This window comes from Otolemur garnettii, unplaced genomic scaffold, assembly GCF_000181295.1.
Source record: "Otolemur garnettii isolate 467f Iridium unplaced genomic scaffold, OtoGar3 scaffold00070, whole genome shotgun sequence".
NCBI classification, from domain to species: Eukaryota; Metazoa; Chordata; class Mammalia; order Primates; family Galagidae; genus Otolemur; species Otolemur garnettii.
The window spans coordinates 240,057-261,946 of record NW_003852465.1 but is presented as its reverse complement, the minus strand read 5'-3'; the positions used below and the strand labels follow the sequence as shown (position 1 = coordinate 261,946).

The 21,890-nt window shown below is 36.2% G+C and overlaps 1 protein-coding gene across 3 annotated transcripts in view; it reads left to right on the top strand.

The window, feature by feature from the left end:
• Positions 1-21,890, top strand: part of CPNE8 (copine 8) — a 205,969-nt gene that overhangs the window by 168,331 nt on the left and 15,748 nt on the right. For all 3 annotated transcript variants that reach the window (XM_003793531.1, XM_023515353.1, XM_023515354.1), the window contains 4 exons: positions 4,188-4,369; positions 11,138-11,265; positions 18,540-18,642; positions 20,375-20,432. In XM_003793531.1, the coding sequence (XP_003793579.1) occupies positions 4,188-4,369; positions 11,138-11,265; positions 18,540-18,642; positions 20,375-20,432 (471 nt within the window). The remainder of the gene's footprint in view (positions 1-4,187; positions 4,370-11,137; positions 11,266-18,539; positions 18,643-20,374; positions 20,433-21,890) is intronic.

The following is a 21,890-nucleotide window of genomic DNA, read 5'->3' as shown; positions in this document are numbered from 1 at the left end:
CCCCATATACCAGAGGTGGCAGGTTCAAACCCAGCCCCGGCCCAAAACTGCAAAATAAATAAATAAAATAAAATAAAATAAATAAAGTTGTTAAAAAAATTTAAAAAAATAATAATTAATACCAATTCTTCACAAACTCTTCTAAAAAAATAGAAGTGGAAGGAATACTTAACAACTCATTCTGTGAGATTAGTATTATCTTAATACCAGAACTGAAGACGTTGGAAAACAAAGAAAAACTATAGATCAGTATCTCTATGGAAATAGATGTAAAAATCCTCCATAAAATACTGGGAATTAGAATCCATGAAGATATAAAGAGAATCATGCACCCTAACAATGTAAGAATTATCTCAGCAATACAAGGGTAGTTTTATAGTCAAGAATTCAAGAATATAATACAACCTATCAACAGAAGAAAATGCAGCAACCACATGACCATCTCAGTTGACACAGAAAAAGCATTTGACAAAGCCTAATACACTCTACAAACTAGGGATACAAGGGGACCTCTAACCTGATTAAGGAAATCTGTGGAAAACCCACAACTAATATCATACTAAAGGGCTAACAGTTGGGTGCTCCCCCCCCCCACCAAGATGAGGAACAAGACCAAAATGCCTGCTCTTACCTCTTTTTACATTATACTAGAGGTTGTAGCTACTGCAGTCAGGCAACAGAAAGGCAGAAAAGGAAGAAGGAAGGAAGGAAAGGAAGGAGTAAAGCTATCTCTTTTTTTGCAGATGACATGATCTTGTATATAGACAATCCTAAGAAACACAATAGCAATCCATTTCAACCAATAAATAAATTTAACAAGATTGTAGGATAGAGGATCATTATGTAAATATAACTCCTCTCTCTGTATACTTCCAAGGAACAATTTGAAAATGAATTCAAGACCAGAATTCTATTTACAATCATATTAAAAGAAATAATACATTTAAGAATAAAATGAAATAAGGGCAAAAGTATACATTGAAAAAGTTATTGAGCATCTAAATACATAGAAAAGCCATGTTCATGTATTAGAAGACTTAAGGCTCTTAAGGTGACTATATTCCCCAAAGTGATCAACAGAACCAAAGCAATCTTTGGTTAACTTACTAAAAATCTGAATGCCCTATTTTTAAAAAATGGAAACATTTATATGGTAATTCATATGGCATTGCAAGAGAGCAAGAAGAACAAGGAAGTAGGAATATTCACATTTCTCACTTTTAAAACTTTACTACAAAACAACACTAATTAAATCAGTAGTGAACTGATGGATATATAAATGAAGAAATGCAATCAGGTTTCCAGGAATAAACCCATGTATCTGGGGTAAACTGATGTCAAGAAGGAAACCAAACAATGAAATGGAGGAGAGGAGTCTTCTCAGCAAGTGCTGTTGGGACAGCTGGTAGCCACAGGCAGAAGAGTGAAGTTGGACTCTTATCTCACATCACATACAAAATTAACTCAAAATGGATCAGAGACCTAAGTCTAAGAGCTAAAACTATAAAACTCTTAGAAGAAAACAGATGAATGCATCTTCATGACCTTGGATTTGGCAATGGATTCTTAAATCATGAGAGACAAAAGGAAAAATAGATAAATTGAACTTAAAGTAAAACCTTTGTACTTCAAAGGACACTCTCAAGAAAGTGAAAAGACATCTCCAAGAATAGGATAAATATTTGCAAATCATACGTCTTCTGGGGGACTTAATATATTAATATCTGGGGGACTATTAATATCTAGAATATAGAAAGAACTCTTATAATTCAATAAAAAGATAAATTATCAAATTTTTTAAATGGATGAAGGATCTAAATAGACATTTTCCAAAGAAGACACACAAATAGCCAATAAGCACATGAAAAGATTCTCGGCATACTTAGGCATCAGGAAATGCAAATCAAACCTATAATGAGATGCCATTTCATACTCACTAGGATGGCTATAATCAAATAGATAACGATTTTGGCAGTTTCTTAAATTGCCAAATTTTGTGATATAGAACAAAGAGCCATAGGGTATCAGAGAAAAGAGAGTGAAGGCTGAAATAAATAAGGAAGGTTTTTTAACGTATATGAGATATAAAGTGGAGGAACAGAATTTCAGGACAGGGTGGCAACTTTGAGTAGAGGTGAGAGGACTTTGAGTAGAAAGTGAGAAGACTGAGTGGATGAAGATGCCGGAAAGAGGCACCATCTTTGGACAGAAGGGGGGTGACAGGTGAAGATGTTTAGACACACAAGGGTATTAATGACTTTTCACAGTTATCTTAATAAGATAGAATTGTTTGTCATATAGGCGCTATTGGGTAACAAATCTTCTCCTAGTTGAGAGTTGAGTTAAATAATCGGTATTATGTCTTTCTCAACGCTGACTCAAGTAGTCTTTTGATCAGTTGGCAAAGTTTCTGCATTAGAAGGAAGAAACAAAGAAAAATCACACTGAATAAATTAAAAAAACAAAGAAGGACTGTTGGAGGAGTTACGGCTGATACAATAGAGTATAAAACTTGAACTCAACTGCTTGGAAACAAAAGGCTGAAGGGTTCCTAAGGGCTGGAGTGGCCTGTTGGGAAAGTACGGGAGGATATTAGCAGGGAGCTTTGCCTGTGCACTGAGGCTGCTTCCTAATGGGCACTTATGGAAGTTAGGCCCCTACCTTCTCAGAGACTGGGGGTTAGGGCTGCTAGGGCTGCTATCTTTCTTAAGGATTATATTTTGAAAGGATGTCCCAGATCCTTGAGAAAGGTATTCTCTAGTCATAGAAGATTTACATTATCAAGGAGACAGAGAAAGAATTTCCAATTGCCAGTTTTTTAAAGCAAATGCTCCAAGAAAATAAAGAGAGGTCTAGGGATCAGTGTCAGTGGTGGGGGAAAAAAAGAAAAAAGAAAAACTTTTCTATTGAGGGGAACATTAAGGCCATTTTGGTTAGAAGACACTTTTTTAAAGAGATTTTATCATGTGAAATCAGCTCTTGAATGCTGATAACCCTTTGGAAATACAAAAGCATTTGTTCAAGGAATTATTTTTAGGACAAAAACATTTTGTGTTTAATTACATGTATAATAGACCAAGGGAGATTTCCTTTATTTGTTTTTCTCGGTGTCTCAAGTGTTTATTATTTTTTCCCTTCTCTGAAACACTATGCCCGGGGGCTTTCCTTCTTCAAGCCATGCTTTGGTGTGGAATTGAGCTTTAGAGGCTATCACAGGTCTCATTTGACTTCCCATTTTCACTGAAGAAAGTAAATGGACTTTCAGGCTGCCCTTGCGCTGGTAATTAGGGCAACTGGAAGTGAATCTCAAGGCGCTGGAGTAGCAGCACATACAGCATTTTCTCTCAATTTCATCTTTTCTCAAATGCAACATTCAATGCTGGATGAGCAATTTGGAAATTCAGAACCTTGTAGATGACCCAGACGAGAATAACTGCAGTGGTTAAACCTATCATTCTTGGATGCTTCATTATTTTTAATCACTTTCAAACACACAATCCCATTTCATCCTCCCAGGAAACACTGTGATGGGATTTATTTCACAGGTGCTGTTCTGTAAAAGGCAGGACTCAACTCTGGAGCTTGGGTCCTAGCTACGTGGAAATTAATGCATAATTTTTCAGATCCGGTTATTGATCAGCTTAAACTTGAAAATCACAAGGCTGCTGTCTGGTTAAGTGATAAATTGGAATATTTATCAAATATTCAATTAGTAGTTCTGAATACAAGTCTAGGAAGGACTCAAAATTATCGAACTCCATTAAATCAGTTGAGTCCTGTCACCAAAGGCATAAGGATTCACGCTGAAGGCGCATGGTTTTTTAAAAACAAAGATTATAAAAATAAATAAAGGTTATAAATAAAATAAGATTAGCAAAAGTACTTCTGTACTTCTTCTAGAACGGAAACTCAAAAATAACCTATAGCATCAACAATAAAGAATAATTTCTGAAAAAGTCTGCATAGGCTTTGGCATATCTTAGGGAAACATTCTATGTATATGTCTGAAATAATATAATAAATATTTATATGTTAATATCCATCCAAAAAAGTATTTGACACACTGTGGATATAGGCAGAAAAAATGTTTTGAATATTTAATTCTGAAATACACATCAAGAAAAATATTGTTAAAAAATATCTTCCACCCTACCGCTGTATGTGTGAAATATATTTTCTTTCTTTAGGCAACCCTGCTCAGCCCACTTCTCTCCACTACATGAATCCTTACCAACTGAACGCGTATGGCATGGCACTAAAAGCAGTGGGGGAAATTGTTCAAGATTATGACAGTGATAAGATGTTCCCAGCTCTAGGTTTTGGTGCAAAACTGCCTCCGGATGGAAGGATATCTCATGAATTTGCTTTGGTAAGGATATATCCAATGAATTTGCTATTTTGACAAAATTAACATATGAGACCTTTTAATATTGGTGTGGTGCCTATTCTCTAGTCATTCACGTAGCAAGCTTTTGTAACTGTAGTTCAATTTGGTAGTGTGATGTAGGAGCATGATTTTCATGGACAAAGGGACCACTAAGTAGCTCAGCCATAAATCTACTTCAAGGGCATCTGATTATAAAATAAGGGGGTTTATTCTGGTTACCTCCTACTGCACAACAAACCTCCCTAAAAATTAGAGATTAAAAAACAACATTGTCCTTCCATCCTGCTTATGATTTTGTGGGTCAAGAATTCAAGCCAAATATAATGGAGGCTAGTGTGTTTTTTCTTTGCAGTGTCTAGAGCCTCATCTGGGATGACCTGAATGGCTAAGGATGCCAGAATTAGTGACTAGAACCATATTTGTGAACTCTATTTCTGGTTATTCCCTAGATCTTTTCCATATCACATCTTCTGTGGCTAATAGGACCCTTCATGTGTCTTCTTGGTTCATATTCCTACCTCAGGCCTAAGCTGGGAGGGCTGACATCACTGGGGTTGCCTGGACATGTTTCCCCATGTTTCCCTCTTGATACAGATGACCTGTCCTTGTGGTTATCGTGGGCTTCGTCTTAGTATGGTAGTCTCACGGTAGCCAGATTTGTTACACGGCAGTCAGCTTTCCCAGAGTGATTGCTCCTATAGTCTGGGGTAGAAACGCCAAGGCTGTCTAGCACAGCTTTAGAAGTTCCAGAATGTTATCTGTGCCACATCCTATTGGTCTAGCAAGTTACTAAGGCAGCCCAGGCTGAAGGTAGAGTAATTGATCTCACCTGTCAGTTGCAGGCATATCAAAGAATGTGTGGCTATCCTTAATCTGTTGTCTTTTCTGAAGCCTATGAAAAAGAATAATTATGTTAAATGGAGTTCATTTCTTTGTTTCACACCTTTCCTCTCACATTGCATATAACGTTTTCCTTTCTTCCTCTAATTCTTTCATTTCCTTCTCTTCTTGTCTCCATTCATTCCTGGTAACCAAACGTAAACAAATACACACAGATGGAGCATCCTGAATCAGAAAATTCAAAATGCTCCAAGTCCAAAACTTTCTGAGTGTGGACTGAGTGTGGTGCTCAAAAGAAATGCCCATTGGAGCATTTTGAATTTGGGATTTTTGGATTTGGGATACCTACCTGGTAATAACATAAATATTCCAAAATCCAAACAAAATTAAAATCCAAAACCCTTCTGGTCTTAGCTTTCCCTAGGAGGACTACTCAACCTATACTGGCAAAGAAGGATTTTCATTATTTGCACCTTAACCTGTTTTTGGAACCCAATTAAAACACTTAGAAGTTGTTGTGGCTTGAATGCATCCAAATTCAACATTCAGGTGCTGTGAATGGAAGCTTTAAGAGGTGATTAGTCTGTGAGGGCTCCCCCCTCATGGATGGGAGGAAAACCTTTATAAAAGAGGTTTTGGGCAGCTTGTCCTCAGCCTTCTGCCTTGTGAGGACACAGCCTGCACCAGACAGAACCTACTGGCACCTCGAGCTTGGACTTCCCAGCCTCTAACGCTGTGAGAAATACATTTCTATCTCTTATACATTACCCAGTCTCGGGTACCCTGATAGACCAGCACGAAACAAACTAAGACACAGATCATACCTGCCTAATTCTAAGAAAAATAGTTTCTTGAGTTGATTATGAAAAAACAAGAATTATGTTGATGATGATTATAAATGCTTTGACTTTGGTATTACCTAATGAGTATATTATTTTGTTTTCAAAGTAGTTTTGTTTTATAAGTAAGACAGACAAGGAGTAAGTAGGTTTTTAGGGAAATAGTATTTGATTTTGATATTTAATAATTACTGAATATCAAGTTACATACTATATGCTCATTATCTTATAGAGTCTTCATAAAATTCTTATGTGGAGGGTACATCATGCTGGCATATCATACCTCTCTCAAAACTGCCGCTCACGTGAACTTCAGTGAACAGTGCCCCCACGAGTTGTGTAACTCAACTCAGAGGCTCAGAAGTGGATCTGGGTTTCAGGGCACAGCACTTGAACCCCAGTCAGCCTTGTTTCAGAAACCATGTTCTTAACTACAACTAACCACATGGTGTAGAAGCACCTGTAATCAATCTCACCTCTCAGATCTCATATACTTCAAAAAGCTTTTTTAGGATTAAATTTTATCCTTCTCAAATAGGTTTTATGAGCAGTATTTTTACATTTTTATGTCTATACTTACCCTTTCTTTTCTATTCCATCAGCCACAGCACTTCAGGAAAGGTTGCTGGAGGGTATGATTCTTTCTTCCATGAAATAGTCCACATGCCACACTCCCAATGTCATATAAAAATGAGTATCTGTTGGGATTTTGTTGTGTCTCAGAGAATTAAAATCTCCCAGAAACTTAGAAGACCATGAAAATTATTCATGTGCTCCTAAGGCTTCAGTGCCGCAGGAAAAAGGTCATGAGCTATTTTAAAGCCTAAGAAAACGAATAATTGTGTTACACTAAATGAGGTTTATAATTGTCCTTCCCTACACAGGCATTTCTTCTCACGCTCGGGTGTAAATTTTTTCTTTTCTCTCCTCTTCTCCTTTTCTCTTTTTCTGTTTTTCCTACTCCATATTAGTTTAGTGTGACCAAACGTATTCCCACTGCTAAGGAAGGATTTTTTGTTATTCTCACCTTAATCTATTCTTTGTACCCAATTTAAACATTCATAGGCTGGAGATCATACTCCCTTCAAATCTATCAAAAATAGTTTCACAGATTGAGGATGAAAACAAGGTTTATGTCGTTCATGATGATACCTTACATTTTAATATTACCAAATGATTGCATTCCTTTAGTTTTTTCCCCAAGCATTTTAGTTTTCTTGGATAAATGACAGATGAAGGTTAAGTACGTCTTCAATGAAGTAGTATTTGATTTGACTTCTGCTTGAAGTGTTGTGTGTTAAGCTTATCCTGATTCACTGCACTGTGTATCTGTAAGGACCAAAAATGGCAAATACAGACACTTCAGTCCCATGTCAATCTTTCCTGAACCACTTACAGGTGTTCACATTATTTCCATGGTACAAATTTGTGGTATATATTCGCTGCCATTAGCCTACTTATTTCACCAAATTCAGATAATTTCTTTTGGTTAGCAAAGGAGGCATTAAAAAATATTAAACATAGTGGGCGAGTCTTGGCTAGTGCAGATTTTGAAACTGACCTTTGTTCAATTGAAAGGGTTTTAGATAAGCCCTCGCCTTTCATGTGAGCAGCGTGTAAGATACGGTGGGAAGCAGAGAATCGGGGGAAATGTCCTAAATGGTGACAGTAGGACCTTCTAGTTGTAAAGAGAATGAGTCATTGCTCTCTCCTTATAATTCTTGATGACTGTTTGTGACTGAAAACTGCAACAGTATGAGGCTTTAGAAGAGGTGTTTGTAATGAGCTTGTGGCTGGTGGCTCTTACAAAACTGTCCTCTGTGTCCAAGAAATGCTACCCCCGTCCAAGTGATTTCCCTTACTAAATGCCTAAAAGCACTTGCATACGTTTCACTTATTTTGACCTTTATACAAATCTATGCAATTTAATGTTTATATGTCTGTCTTTTTTTCCAAGTGGACTTTAACAATTTAATAACCAAGAGTCTGTAACAGAACTGTGCATAAAATAGAAGTGCAATGGATGCTTGCGTATTGCATTAAAGGAAGCGTTCTCTCAGCTCTGACCCACAGTCAGCAGCTCCAGGAACTGCCCCTCAGAGCTTTGCTGCAGTATTTTGTCAGCTTGTTAACCTTGCTGAAAAGTTACAGGCTGTAGGCAGCAACAGATTCCTTGAATGGAGCTGAATCCAAATCGTTAGTCCCTGTGGAGGCTAATTGAGAAGAAAACTGGATGAGAGCTGGACACCCCTCCCCACTGAGGGCGGGGTGGGGTGGGGTGGGGTGACTGCTATTTTAAATTCCATTCTGTGTGCTTTTCTGTGTGTTCTACAAATTAACATTTTTTATTTTATAAATGGAGAAGGTTGTTAAGAGAGAAATGTAAATAAGGGCATCGTTGCCCTTTTCGTTAATAAACAACAAAATTATATGCACTTAATTCTGAAAAAAATTCCTGCATTTTACCTTTGTGCCAGAGCCACCTCCAAACGCATTCTAATGTGTTTTAACAAGCAGAAACTGATTCCCTGTGTAACTATTTCAAGGAAGGAGTCTTTAAACAGACTTCAGTGTTTTTTCTAATTCATTACAGCATTGTCATTAAGAGGAAAATCTCATTTTCGTAGCTGTAAAATATTTAAAATGATCCTGACATAATGCAGGGTACCCATTTAAAAGAAGACATAATTCTGTGTGGTAAAGTATTTTTATCATCCAAGGCATTTGATGAAAACTTAGAGCTAAGTATGATGGTATTAGGACTAAATACTCCATAATGATGAATAGAACATCCTATGATAATCTCTCCACTACCAAAGGTAAGAAAAATGGTGACCTTGAAATTTCAATTCTAGAGGTATAGAAGTAATATAGTTTCATAGAAATATAAACCTCCAGTCTAAATGTTTTTTTTTTTTTTTAAGTCGCTCAGGACTATCCTAGTTTGTAATTGTTCCCTTAAGGCAGACATATAATATTTTTATATGCTCAAAATCAGTAATGAGTTTTAATTTTAATTAGCTTCATACCTTATCAAGGGAAAAGAGCGCCATAAAATCTTATTTAAAGGAAGGTTAACTAGGTCGGCTCAGATTAACATGAAAACCAACCATTGACGGATTTGTTCTCAATATTAAACGTTCATTTTACACTTTCAGTTGTCAATTTATATAAGCAATTTTATCATGTAAAAAGACCTTTTATTTTTGTGTTTTCAAATATTTACATGAGGCTTAATAAAAATATCTTTGAGGGAAAGTCAGAAGGGAAAAACATGAGTATAAACCCCTCTTTCACAGACGATAGAACTGAAGTGATTGGTAACATTTGGCCCAATTTGCTAAGATCCCAGCCTTGCTAAATGCTTAGCATTTGACAATTGGCCGGTATAGTGGTGGTTCAGAGATTGAGCTCTAGAGTTAAACTGCCTGGTTAAATTTTGGCTCTCCTATTTGTGTTCTGTGACCTTGAGAAACAGTATCTCAGAGTCTCAATGTCATTATCTGTCAACTGGGGATAATGACAGAACTTTACCTACATGTTTAGAATTGTTATAAAAATTATGTATGTAAACATTGTAGTGTAAAACTTGGTATATGGAATTTAACAAATTTTATTTACATCACTAGTTACTCACGATTGGGTAAAAGCAGACCTGCTACAGTTATTACCGACTGTGTTAAAATGTAGTTACTGTTGCGAGTGTTTTAAAGTATATCTGGGAAATTTTTGATACTTCCCCTTCCAGAGGGAGAACCTAATTCCCCTTTTCTCCAGGGTGGGCTTGACTTAGCCACTCATTTCTAGCAAGTAGATTAAAGCAGGAGTGATAGTATGTAACCCATGAGACTAGTTTTTCAAAGACATCAGGATTTGTCCCTGCTCTGTATAGGGATCACTCATTCTGGAAAAAGTTAGCTGCCATGTTGTTGAGAACACTCAGGCAGCACCGTGGCAAATCTAATTAGCCCCCTGCCAACAGCCATCCAGGTGGCCTTTCTCGGAAATAGATCCTCCAGTCACTGTTAAGCTTTGACATGACTGCAGCCCAGGTCAGCATCTTGGCTACAACTTCACCAGAGGTCCTGCTCAGGAAACACCAGGATAAGCTGCTTTTGGGTTCTTGACACTCTGAAAATGTGTGCGATAATAAATATTCCTTGTTAAAGCCACTGTACAAAGGGTATAACCTTTGGGGTAATCTGTTATGAAGCAATAGGTCAGAAGTACACTAAGTGGTGTTATTTATGGATTTGGGAGGAGGAGAAGGAATCCTAATAATAACAGAGTAATGCATGAAAGAGTGGTCCGGGGGTCCAGGTTTAAAGCTGTCTTTCCACGCGCTGCCCCCAGAATTAATGCTGCTTAATAGCAAGCTCCATTACCCCCAACAACCTGGACATAGTTTCTTTATTCTTTTCCTTACACCAAGTTACAGTCCCTCTGACCCTTCTCTATTTGGAGTATCAATCGTGACCTGAAAATATGCAGATGGCAGAAATTTTAATTTTCCCTTTTATCCGGTAAAGCTGTTTGAATTGATAGCGTTTATTTTTTTTTTTTTTCTGACTTCAATACACATTCCATGGGAAAAGTTGGGAAAATAATAGAATAGGTTAAAGAATGAAAGGAATGTTGCCAGGTCTCAAACCACCTGAGGTAGCCGCTATTAATATTTTGGGTTTTTTTTCTTTTCAGGATTCTTAGAGGTTTATTTCTATATGTACTCATTTTTACTGCGTGAAATGAAGTCTTTATTAATTTTAGAATTGTGCTGTTCATCCTCTCTTAAGATTATTGAGAATTTTCTCCTGCCCTTTCATAAAGAGTATGGATTTTTGATGGTTGCTCATAACATCATCACCTATCACTATATGATAATCTGAATCATAAGTTATAAGCTTTTTTCACCACTTAATGTGTAATTCCTGCCTTATTGCTATAAATCTATAAAAAAAAAAACTTCTAAAGCTTTGCATCCACATGTACTGTTTTCTTCTTTTTCAATTTATCTTCACAAGACCACTAACTTTTTAACTGTTTTGTTGGCATTGCCTGTATCTTTCTACAGAACGGGAACCCTCAAAACCCCTACTGTGATGGCATTGAGGGGGTCATGGAAGCTTATTACAGGAGTCTGAAATCTGTACAACTGTATGGGCCAACCAACTTTGCTCCAGTAATTAATCACGTAGCAAGGTGAGTGGAGAATGGAGAAGGTATTTATCCCAGCACACTGGACCATGGTGAAATCCTGATACTATTGTCCGCGTAACTTCAAATGAAAATCATCTTCTTATTTACCTCCAAGAAAGTGAGGGAAAAGGTGTGCAGTAGAAAGCGTCTCCATCACGCTATTTTGATACTGTGCTAGAACTTCACATCAGAATCTGAAATTAAGAAACATATGCTGGGTTATAGTAGGACCTATCTTTGTTCAACAAAGAAAAATGTTTTCTTTGAGACGGCATCCAATAACAACAACAAGATCAGTGGTGACAGCCGCTGTGTGCATCATTCATATGTAATATAACACACCCCAGGACCACAGAGGTCCTATGAGACTGAATTCTATGAGATGACGATGTGAAGCTGTTAGCGATATATAGGGCATATTATTTTGACCTCTCTGAAATTAATATAGTAGCTAATTTTATAAATTCCCAGAACTCTGCCCATATATAGTACATAGCACTGAGATGAGACTATAATTGCTTCTGACTCCAAGTACACGTGCTGGAGAAAATGTTATAGTGTAAAATAATCCATACACTAGCCTTGTCATTTTTTTCACAAGCACACAAATGAATTAGTCACCACTTTTCAGATTCCTAAAACGTTTGTCTTGAACCAGTTTCAAATCCTATAAAGCTTGCCTTACTTTGAGAGTATCTAAAAGGTACAGTTCTTACAGTCTTCCCAATCTGCAGCCAGACGTGCCTTCTGATCAGTTTACCAATGTACAAGGCGACAAACAGTCCAGTTCAGACATTCCCCTGTCTGAAGCGCTGTTCTTTCCACCCACCCTGTTGGATGTTACCAGCAACTTAAAGGTGCTCTATTTTCCATTTCTGGGACACGGACACCCCAGCACAACTTCCTAGGGAAGGAACTGCCCTTGAGGTTGACAGTGATCATGTGATCATTCTCTGCATGGGACCCCTTGGGTTCAGTTTTTCAGACATGCTCATTTGCAATCTAAGACATGAATTTTACATCTCAACCCTATTATACACACAACCAAAAAAAAAAAAAAAAAGAAAAATGGCTTGGCGCCCGTAGCTTAGTGATTAGAGCACCAGCCACATGTACCAGGGCTAGTGGGTATGTACCTGGGCAGGGCCTGCTAAACAATAATGACAACAATAAGGAAAAATAGCCAGACGCTGTGGTGGGCACCTGCAGTCCCAGCTACTTGGGAGGCTGAGGCAAGAGAATTGCTTAAACCCAAGAGTTTGAGGTTGCTGTGAGCTGTGATGCCACAGCACTCTACCAAGGGTGACATAGTGAGACTCTGTCTCAAAAATAAATAAATAAATAAAATGTTATTCATAAAAGAAGGCTTCTGCCATATTTTCTCTTTGTTTCTATGGTATTCAATTCCTTTTACTTTCTAAGGCAGATCTTGACCCACATAACTAATTTCCCAATCCACTGATGGGTTATTACCTGTAATTTAAGAAAACATATCCTAGCTATTATACTCACCTATATAAGTAATATTACCTATACATTTCTTAGTTTACTGATGGTTGTCAAATAAAGCAAAGTAAAAAAATTACGTTGATGCAAGATAAATTACAGTTGACTCTTCTACGCAACCATACAGATCACACTTTAATAAAAAGAGAAGAGAAAAATGACAAGACTTATTTTGTGTAAACTCACACTAGTTATTATAATTGTGCTCCTCTGTGCTTACCTATTAGTTTTTAATTTTTTCACATATATCTCTATGATGAAAGTTAAAGTTATAAAATTTCTGCTCGCATTCCTAGGTACCTTTTAAAACTGCAGGATCCACAGCATGCTATTCCCATTTTTTAAAATGTGTTCAGCATTTGGTGAATTTCCAAGTATAGGAGTAGTTGGTAGCTAAAGCTTTCATACTCTTTGAAAATAAGCCATGCTCTAATGATTATTATTTTTTAAATAAGAGAAAATAAGAAAAACAGCTAGAGATTTTTTTTTTTAGGAGTCATTTTTTCTTTCAGTACAATCGGAAATTCCACGTATTCATGTTTTATCAGAGATCTATAAAGGAATGTCTTTGTTTTTTATCTTTTAGTGTTATGTTTAATTTTAAACTTTAGACAGATACTTTCCCTCTGACCCTAGAGTTATCCAAAAACTTTATCAACTAAGTGGATGAGGCACTATTTGTCTCTGTATTAAGAGAATTGCCATAGTTGTGACCTCTATTTATATAAAACTCATTTTATTAACTATAAATCCTTTTAAATAGTACTTAGAACCTTGTCTATATACAGGAGGGAAACACTCAACAAATATCTAATAAATGAATTATTAGGCTAGCGAGTTGACATATAACCTGCCTGAAAACGAGATTAAAATTAGAGAAAGAATTTTAGATCCTTCCAAAGAACTTAATAATATATCTAGTGTCTGTATACTATGTTTAAATCTTAATAGCACAAATGTTTAAAATATTATTAAAAATTCATCTCAACATCAAATATATATTTATACTTTTTACATTTGCTTATTTTTTCCCCTTCAAAAGTGCATTTTCTGTTTGGGCAAAAGCTTATTTATTGTCCTATTCTACAGGCATTTTGAAGTATTCTTTTAAAATTTTAAGCACATGCTTAATTTTTTCAAACTGATCTGTATGCAATAAGACTATTGACTTTCTACAATCGTTGAATGATAATATTGTGTTACAGACAAGCCTAAAGGTATCTAATCTCCAACATTTAAAGGTTTTATATGCTTTTCTGAAACTTTCCAACACCCTGTTTCTGATTTCTTGCTTTCCCAGTCCTCTTTTTCCAGAGCTTCTGGGAAACAGCATTTCAACTGATATAAGAGTCCTATCCAACATCTGCTGGTGCCTTGTCATAAATTTAAGTGCAAACAAGTCAGCTGGGCATTCAGCTTAGCGTTCAAGATTGTCCAGTGTCCAACTTCCTCCCACCTGTCCAACTTCATTTCCTTCTACGTTCTCCCAACACGCTGCACTTCAGTCACAAAGAATCGCTGCTCCTGGGCTGTGCCACCATTTCATGTATACATCTGTTACTAATTTTACACAACTCTGAAATTTTGTAGGTCTGGCTGGTAGTTTGGAATCTCTGGTAGGATTTCATCCTATAACCTTAAGTCAGAATTCCTTTTTTTTCTTGGAAACTAGCTTTTGCTCTTAAGGCCTTCAAATAATTGAATGAATTGCCTTTTTTTAAAGTCATTTGGTGGTCCGTGTTGACCACATCTACAAAATATATGCCTTCACGAAGTAATTGGGTTTTATAGGCTAGCCAAGTTGACATATGACCTTGATCATCCTACCTGCCAAAAGAAAGAAATGTATTGCTATTATCTTATAAGCTGAAAACAAGATTAAAGTTGGAGGAATAATTTTAGATCCTTCCAGAGAACTTAATAATGTGTCTATAATACTATGTTTAAATTTTAACAGCACAAAGAAAAATTATTAAGAAAGTCGTGATTCTATAGCTACATAGTTTGAATGAAATGGAGTTTTAACCATCCCCTGGCTAATCTTAGTTTCCTCTTAGATATGACATTACCATTTTTAAATTCTTGTTATTCTGATTGATGCCATGTCATAAATTTAAGTGCAAATGATTCAGTTTGGTGTTCAAGAATGTATAGTATTCACTACCTCCACCTATCAAACTTCATTTCAAAAATTGCTATTCACCTAGACTTCTACATCAATAATTTCAAATTATTTGAAATAAATTATATTTGTTGTTATATTTTATCAGCTTGATACTTCAAAAATAATGTACCAATGAAAATGTCAAATATCTTTTTAAGCCATCATGAAAATTTCTTAACTTAAATAATATTCATTGTTCCCTGATAATTAGTCAGTTGTCCTCTGTGCCTAATAAGTTATTTGTTTTGAGACTGTCAAATTTTAGTTTTTACAAGGGACCTACCAGTTTGTATCTCTGGAGGACTTGTATTTTTTTTTTTTTTCTCTCTGCTCTTGAGAGCATTCCAGGATACAGTTAACTAGCCAAATTTATTTTCATATTTCAGGAAATAACCTTTTTGTACTTTGCAATTTTTATAACTAATTATCAAATCAGTCTAAAGAATGTGTTGCATTTTATCTCTTCCATTATATGATCAAGAATGAAAATGTCAAAACAGCAATCATTATGGAGCCAATGGTCTACGTCCAGCAATATGGACAGTGCTGTAGTGTGGATTCTTTTAATTTTCACAGCAACTCTAGGAGGTGACAGTAGGGTTTTTTCTATTTTGCTGATGACAAAATAGATATGTAAAGTGGCCATTTGTGGTGGCTGACTCCAGATCACTAGGTCTTACATCTTTAAGCCTTTTTATCTCTGCTGCAGATATAAAGACAAAGAAAATGAAACAAATCTTCCTGTCTTTGTGGATACAGTGGCCACTTCATTACCCAGTCAAAAGTAGTTTGAGGTGATAACTTAGTAACACATTCTACTGTGTTACTTTGTGTCAAAACATTACAATGTATTCCTTTATTTGGAGTTTAAATCATTTTAATTCATTACATAGATCATAGTTGAACTACTTAAATAAGAGTTCCTTGAGTCCATGTCTCATCTTTGGGCCCTTTCTATGACTGTGAACTAATTAAGCTAAAAGACTATTGCACAAATCTGAGCCAACCACTTATGAACTTTCATAAAAACAATCTGAGAAACTTCTTTCACAGAAACTCAGAAGAAATGTGTTTGAATTCTACAACCCTGGCAAGGTTAATCTCTCTCTCAGGTTGATCAGAGTCATATTAAGATGTAGATAGGCTATGTTTGGAAAAAGATTGTCGGCTTGTCAGAATAAAACTTTTAATTACACAATTTACAAAAGGATACTTTATCGGGTTCCTATAAAAGACAAGCTTCTCTAATACCTTTAAGATATAATTTAAATCTGAAAGTCTATTTCAGTGTCATCCCCTAGAAGAGGGGCTGAGTATATGCCAGCTTATACTTTTTCCTTCGTATCTTTCTGTAGAATTTTAATTATTTTATATGTATACAACACCCTTACCATTAAAGGCTACCCTGGAAGCAATTGATTTTGTTTGAAATTTAGATTTATTTGCCAAGTTCAATGGTATGCCATTGTGTAGAAAAAGTGCCATGAAACAATGAGCGGTTTTAAAGGATTAGTTTGTGGAGCTGATGGTGATGAAAGCTCATGTGGATTGGACAACTCTTGTAAGTAAAATATAAATGATTTTAAAATTAAGTGTATCTAGGAATAGCAAGAGACACGCAATAAATGCATGCATCTTTCTGCAGCCTCAATTTTCTTCAAAGTTAAGAAGTATAAAGCATGAATACGCACACATATTTATTATAAGATAAAATGCAAACTCACTAAGAATTTTCAAAATAAAACAACAAACCAGAGATAGTCTGAGTTTACCGTGATCATGTCTTGACTCCAGCTCCCTTCATTATATAAATATGTTCTCCCCCTTGGAGGGAGATTTACATTCTGGTGAATAAAGAAAAAAAGAATCTGTTGAACCACTGGAAGTGGTATCTTCTGGGACAGAATAATACGCAACTGTCTGTGTTTTTGATCTGGTAGTGTAGACATTTTAAAGAGCCTCACTTGGTAAGAGAAGCATAAAAGGCCTAAGTGTTATAATTACAGAAGTTTTTCACTGCTATTTGCCGCCCTCCATTGGTCACATGACATGCAAATCTTGTTTTCTAAATCAGAGTAAGAAATCATTTTTTGTAAAATATGAGTATTTTAAGATTAAAAGTTGAATTCCTAAGGGGGGTTGTTGGATTTCTTTCCTTGAAGATTAAGCATTACATGTGACAAGTTCACCCCTGCTCTGGATTGGTTTCCATTGGTTGTATTACCATCCAATCAATGCAAGTTCTTTAAGACCCACGGCCACTGTTCAGCACTATGTGGGTGTTTTTGACTCTGTAGGACAGTTTAACACTCTCCTTATTGTATGTGAACATGACCCTTCCTGTATTCTCTTTACCAGTCTATAAAGTGCCAGTATTTTGTTAGGAGCAGGAACAAATCTTAGTTTCTATGGTCCAAGGGAAAGTTAAGTGCTTTTCTTTTTCAGATGGTAGTTAAGTCTTCTGTCCAAGAAAGAAGTTCTATTGTGACATATTGTGCAATTTGTCTGTGTCTAATCTGTTCAGAAAGGATCCCTGGGGTTTCTTCAGATTGTAAAGGCAATTCATTGGCCAATCAGTGGAAGGATTTTGAACCCAATTTTTCTATTATCTACTTGATATTTTTTAGAAGCATAGATCCAGGTCTTGGTTAGCATCCTGTATCCTAAGAGAACCACAGTGCTTACTCATCGCTGGCCATGAGTGCATACAGGTCTTGTATGAATAGTATTCTTGAATGAACGGTATTCTTATTGAAAATATAATCTACATATGTAGAATATATTAATGGGACTCTATAGGAAAGGAGAAATGTAATACAAATGCCATAGTCGTAAAATTCCCCTCTAAATTACTAAATAGTATTTGGTGAGAATCCTGATAAACTTATTCAGTACTGGTATATGTTTTTATTTTGTACATAATTTGTTACTTTGGTATAATCCTTCTGGTCTTTCATTGATTTAACATATGTTAACTTGACTGTGGATGTATTAAAAACCATTTCTTCTACTACATTCTTTTTTTCTTAAGGTAAAATTCCCATGCTGAAATTAACCATTTAAAAATATACAGTTCACTGACAGCACTTTCAAAATGTTGTCGCCTCTATGTAGTTCCAAACCCCCCAAATCATTTCTGTTCTTGCTGTCATTTACTGAACCTTTTTACATATTGAGCGTGATACATACAATTTCTTTATTAATTCATGCATCAATATCCAGGACTAAGTATTATCTCAACTTGAAAGGTAACAGAGTTCAGATAGTTCGGGTGATTTACTGAAGATCGTTCACATCATGTGTTGCTTAGCCCGGATACATCCATTTCCAAAAGCTACGTCCTTCATCCTGCTCGCCTTTCATTAGTAAATGAACTTCTAAGACAGGTGCTTCTGTGTACTGGTGTGGAATAACATTGCGATTATTCTCGTGTGCTCTTCAGAAAAATGTGTGTTTGAGGGTTTGCATTAAGACAGACTTCTAACATATGCTTACATATTTTCTTGGGATGAAATGGTTTGTTGACTATGGCAAATTGTATTTAGCAGCCATCGCATAGAGAGGCGCTGCTTTGTTTCAGTGTCCAGTTCTCCTATCTGCCTTTCAGGTATGCTTCTTCCGTGAAGGATGGCTCCCAGTACTTTGTGCTCCTGATTGTCACAGACGGCGTTATCTCTGACATGGCTCAAACTAAGGAGTCCATCGTAAATGTGAGTAGTTTTCACTCCGTATTGGGCTGCTTAAATGACAGCATGAGAGTACTTAGAGTGAGACCAAAGTCTGTTTTAGTTGACAATTTTAGACAAAATACCCACACCTTTGCGACAGATCACATCCTAAACCTTTCTCAGACAACTCATACTCAGCTGTACTCTTGATTCCCGATGATCAATCAGGGGTTTGAATAGTTGAGTTAAAAAAAAAAAAATCTTACCTAAAAACATAAGATAGTAGCATGGGCATGAGTTTGATCTACTTGTAGACAGTCTTAGGATTTGTATAGGTTATTTCTGAATATTTGTTTTCCAGTTTCAGGAGAACTGTGCTAGCTAATCTGTCTCTGTAGAACTAGTTACAAACTGGATTCATTCAAAAACCATCCTGCTCATTATAACTTCTAAGGATTGAATGCTTTTTGTATGATACATAATTTCTGTGTGTTTATATGCCTTTTTGTTTGTTTATTGTTGAGGATTCATGGAGGGTACAAAGAACCAGGTTACATTGATTGCATTTGTTAGGTCAAGTCCCTCTTGTAATTATTTCCCGCCTCCGAAAGTTGTGTCACACACCATGTTTATATGCTTTTTAAAACGATTATTTGATTGTCTTCTTTCTTAGATTAATCTATACAATCTATTTACTGGATCATCTATAAAACTATAATTATTTTTACTCTCCTATCTATATCTGGATTTAGCAACGTGTGGCAGGAAGTAGACATTTCAGGTTGCATGAATGAATTGTTTATCAAGCCTCATAATTCTTGTAGCATAGAGAAACATAATGAACTGTTTGGAGTGTGAAAAAATAGTTACATGTGGGGAAAGTGGAAATGCTTTATAGATACTCTTAGAAAAGCCAGACATAACAATAAGGGGAGGTTTATTAGTATGTTTGTTGTTTTTTTAAATAAAGACACACTGGAGTTGAATTTATCGTGATTTCCTTTCTGTTCCCATCAATGACATTAATACACACTTTCAAATGTGGCCTTCATAACTTAGGTTCAGCTAACAGAACATGATGCCCTGAGGAATAGTTAGGCATAATTCAGAGACCTTTATAGCTGAAGATGTGGTTGTTATAGTAGGCCATCTGTCTGTTGCTGTATTTCATAGTCTCACCATAGAATTGCTTAAAGTGATGATATAAGTAATACATCACTTATATACATATGATGGGAAAACACGTTACAATAGCAAAATTTTAGTCTCCCCCACAATCTCATGGATAGTTGAGACATGCCTCATACTACCTAAGAGTAATAATGTTAATAATACATTTCTGTAATGATCATTTATGTTCACGCATTTACCCTGAAAATTGTTTTTTCTAACCTTGGATATAAATAAGGTAGAGTATGATACAACTGCTATTTTACAAATCTCGTACCATTTTCCCCCATTAGCAACTGAAAGGTTTTTTGGAGGAGAAAGAACATGAAAAAGAGACCAAGTAGTGTCAGCTGAGAATACCAAGTGGAGGCAGGTGCTCCATGCTTTTCATTTGACCTTGACCAGGGCTGGTTATTCCTGAAGGATGTCTCAGAAAGGATCAGAGCAGAATCAAGGATGTTATTCTGTGTTAAAAAACTGAATAGGTTCGAAAACTGTTTTAAAGCACATATGTGAAACAAAGGTCAAATAAAACTCAAGCTATGTCTTAATTCTTAAGAACTTGACTTCTTAATTGAAACCTAATTGTGAATTCTCTTTGAAGGCCTCAAAACTTCCCATGTCAATAATTATAGTGGGTGTTGGACCAGCAGAATTTGATGGTGAGTAGTAAAATTTCAGTAGTATTTGGGGGAGTTTATTTAATCTCAGGCATCGTGTGCTCAGCTTTCTATCATTTTTTTTTTTTTTTTTTCTGTGTAGAAGGAAGTGACTGGCATTTGGGCTTGGGCATGTGTGTATAACCTCCTGAATTGATTCACTGAGCAAATGAAAAGATCCTGTCTTTCGAGTAGAACAGTATCTCTCTAGTTTGTAGATTAATTCATCATGTAGCTTTCTATTTCTTTAGAGATACTTTGTACCTTAAAATCGTATTTCTTAAGACAGCCAGAGTGATAAATTGAGTTTTCATTCCCAAGGCAAAATGCCCTCTGGGTTCACTAAAAACCTTTAAGGGTGAGTGTTAAATTAATAAATCATTAGGTTATGAAGAGGAATGTTAACAGAGCATCATATGCTAATTTAATGGGTTTTCAGACCTTGGCCTGTTGATAGACATCAGCCTCATAAATAAAGAAGTTCTGTCACATGAGAGAGCAAAGTAAAATGAAAATGGAACTGACCAGCTGAAATTTAATAAGACTTTATATAATTATGCTAATTTGGCTTACTGGGTAGTTTTCCATTTGGGCTCAGGCCTTATTCAAATGCCAATTAAACAACTGGGTAAACGTTTTAAAGGCTAGTCTGTTCCTAGTAATCTGGTAAATTCCATTAAGAAAACTGTGCAGACAGCAAGTGCACGGCCATATGACAGTACCCTGGTTCGGGTGTTTTTATAGTAATCAGGACAGATTTGGGACTTTGGATATTAGAATAGCTTTAGAATGTTTGAAACAGCATTAGGTAAGGTGGTTGTTAATTTAGGACCTAAATTACAGTTATAACCATAACTAGAATATGGTTATCACTAGGGTGGTTCTTATTTAAGCACCAGACCCTCCTCCAGGAGAATAACACGTGACACTTACCTGTTGGTCTCTGGTAAAGTACCACAGGCAAAGTAACAGTGCTGACCCTGGGTTCCTTAAACTCCTATGCTTGACTGTGCATCCTTTTCCTCATTAGAATCTTATAGTTTGTAAAGGAAAAGTCATTTAGCTCTGACTGCTGCTGCTTCTGCTAACATTTTCTTTATCTCTGAGTCTTTGAGTCCATTTGCATTGTTCTTCAGGCATGCCTTTGCAACCCCTCTCAGGAGTCAGGAATGCTAAGACATCTCTATTGTCAACCCTTTGTGCACCCCATGATTAATAAGTGACAGACAGTGATTCACAGACTTCACTGATTGTTAGACTGAAGTAAAAGAATTCATAGTTTCTTCTTTGTCTATGATTTGCTTTTGCCTTGGAAGGATGCACCTCTCCTGGGCACACCGCAGTTCACCCAGAATCCTGTGGAAGTCCACCATTAGATATGTGACCCCAGAGATGAGTAAACCTTGGTCAGTTCTTGTTCTTCAAGAGCCCCAATGTGTGATGCATGAATTCACAGACACA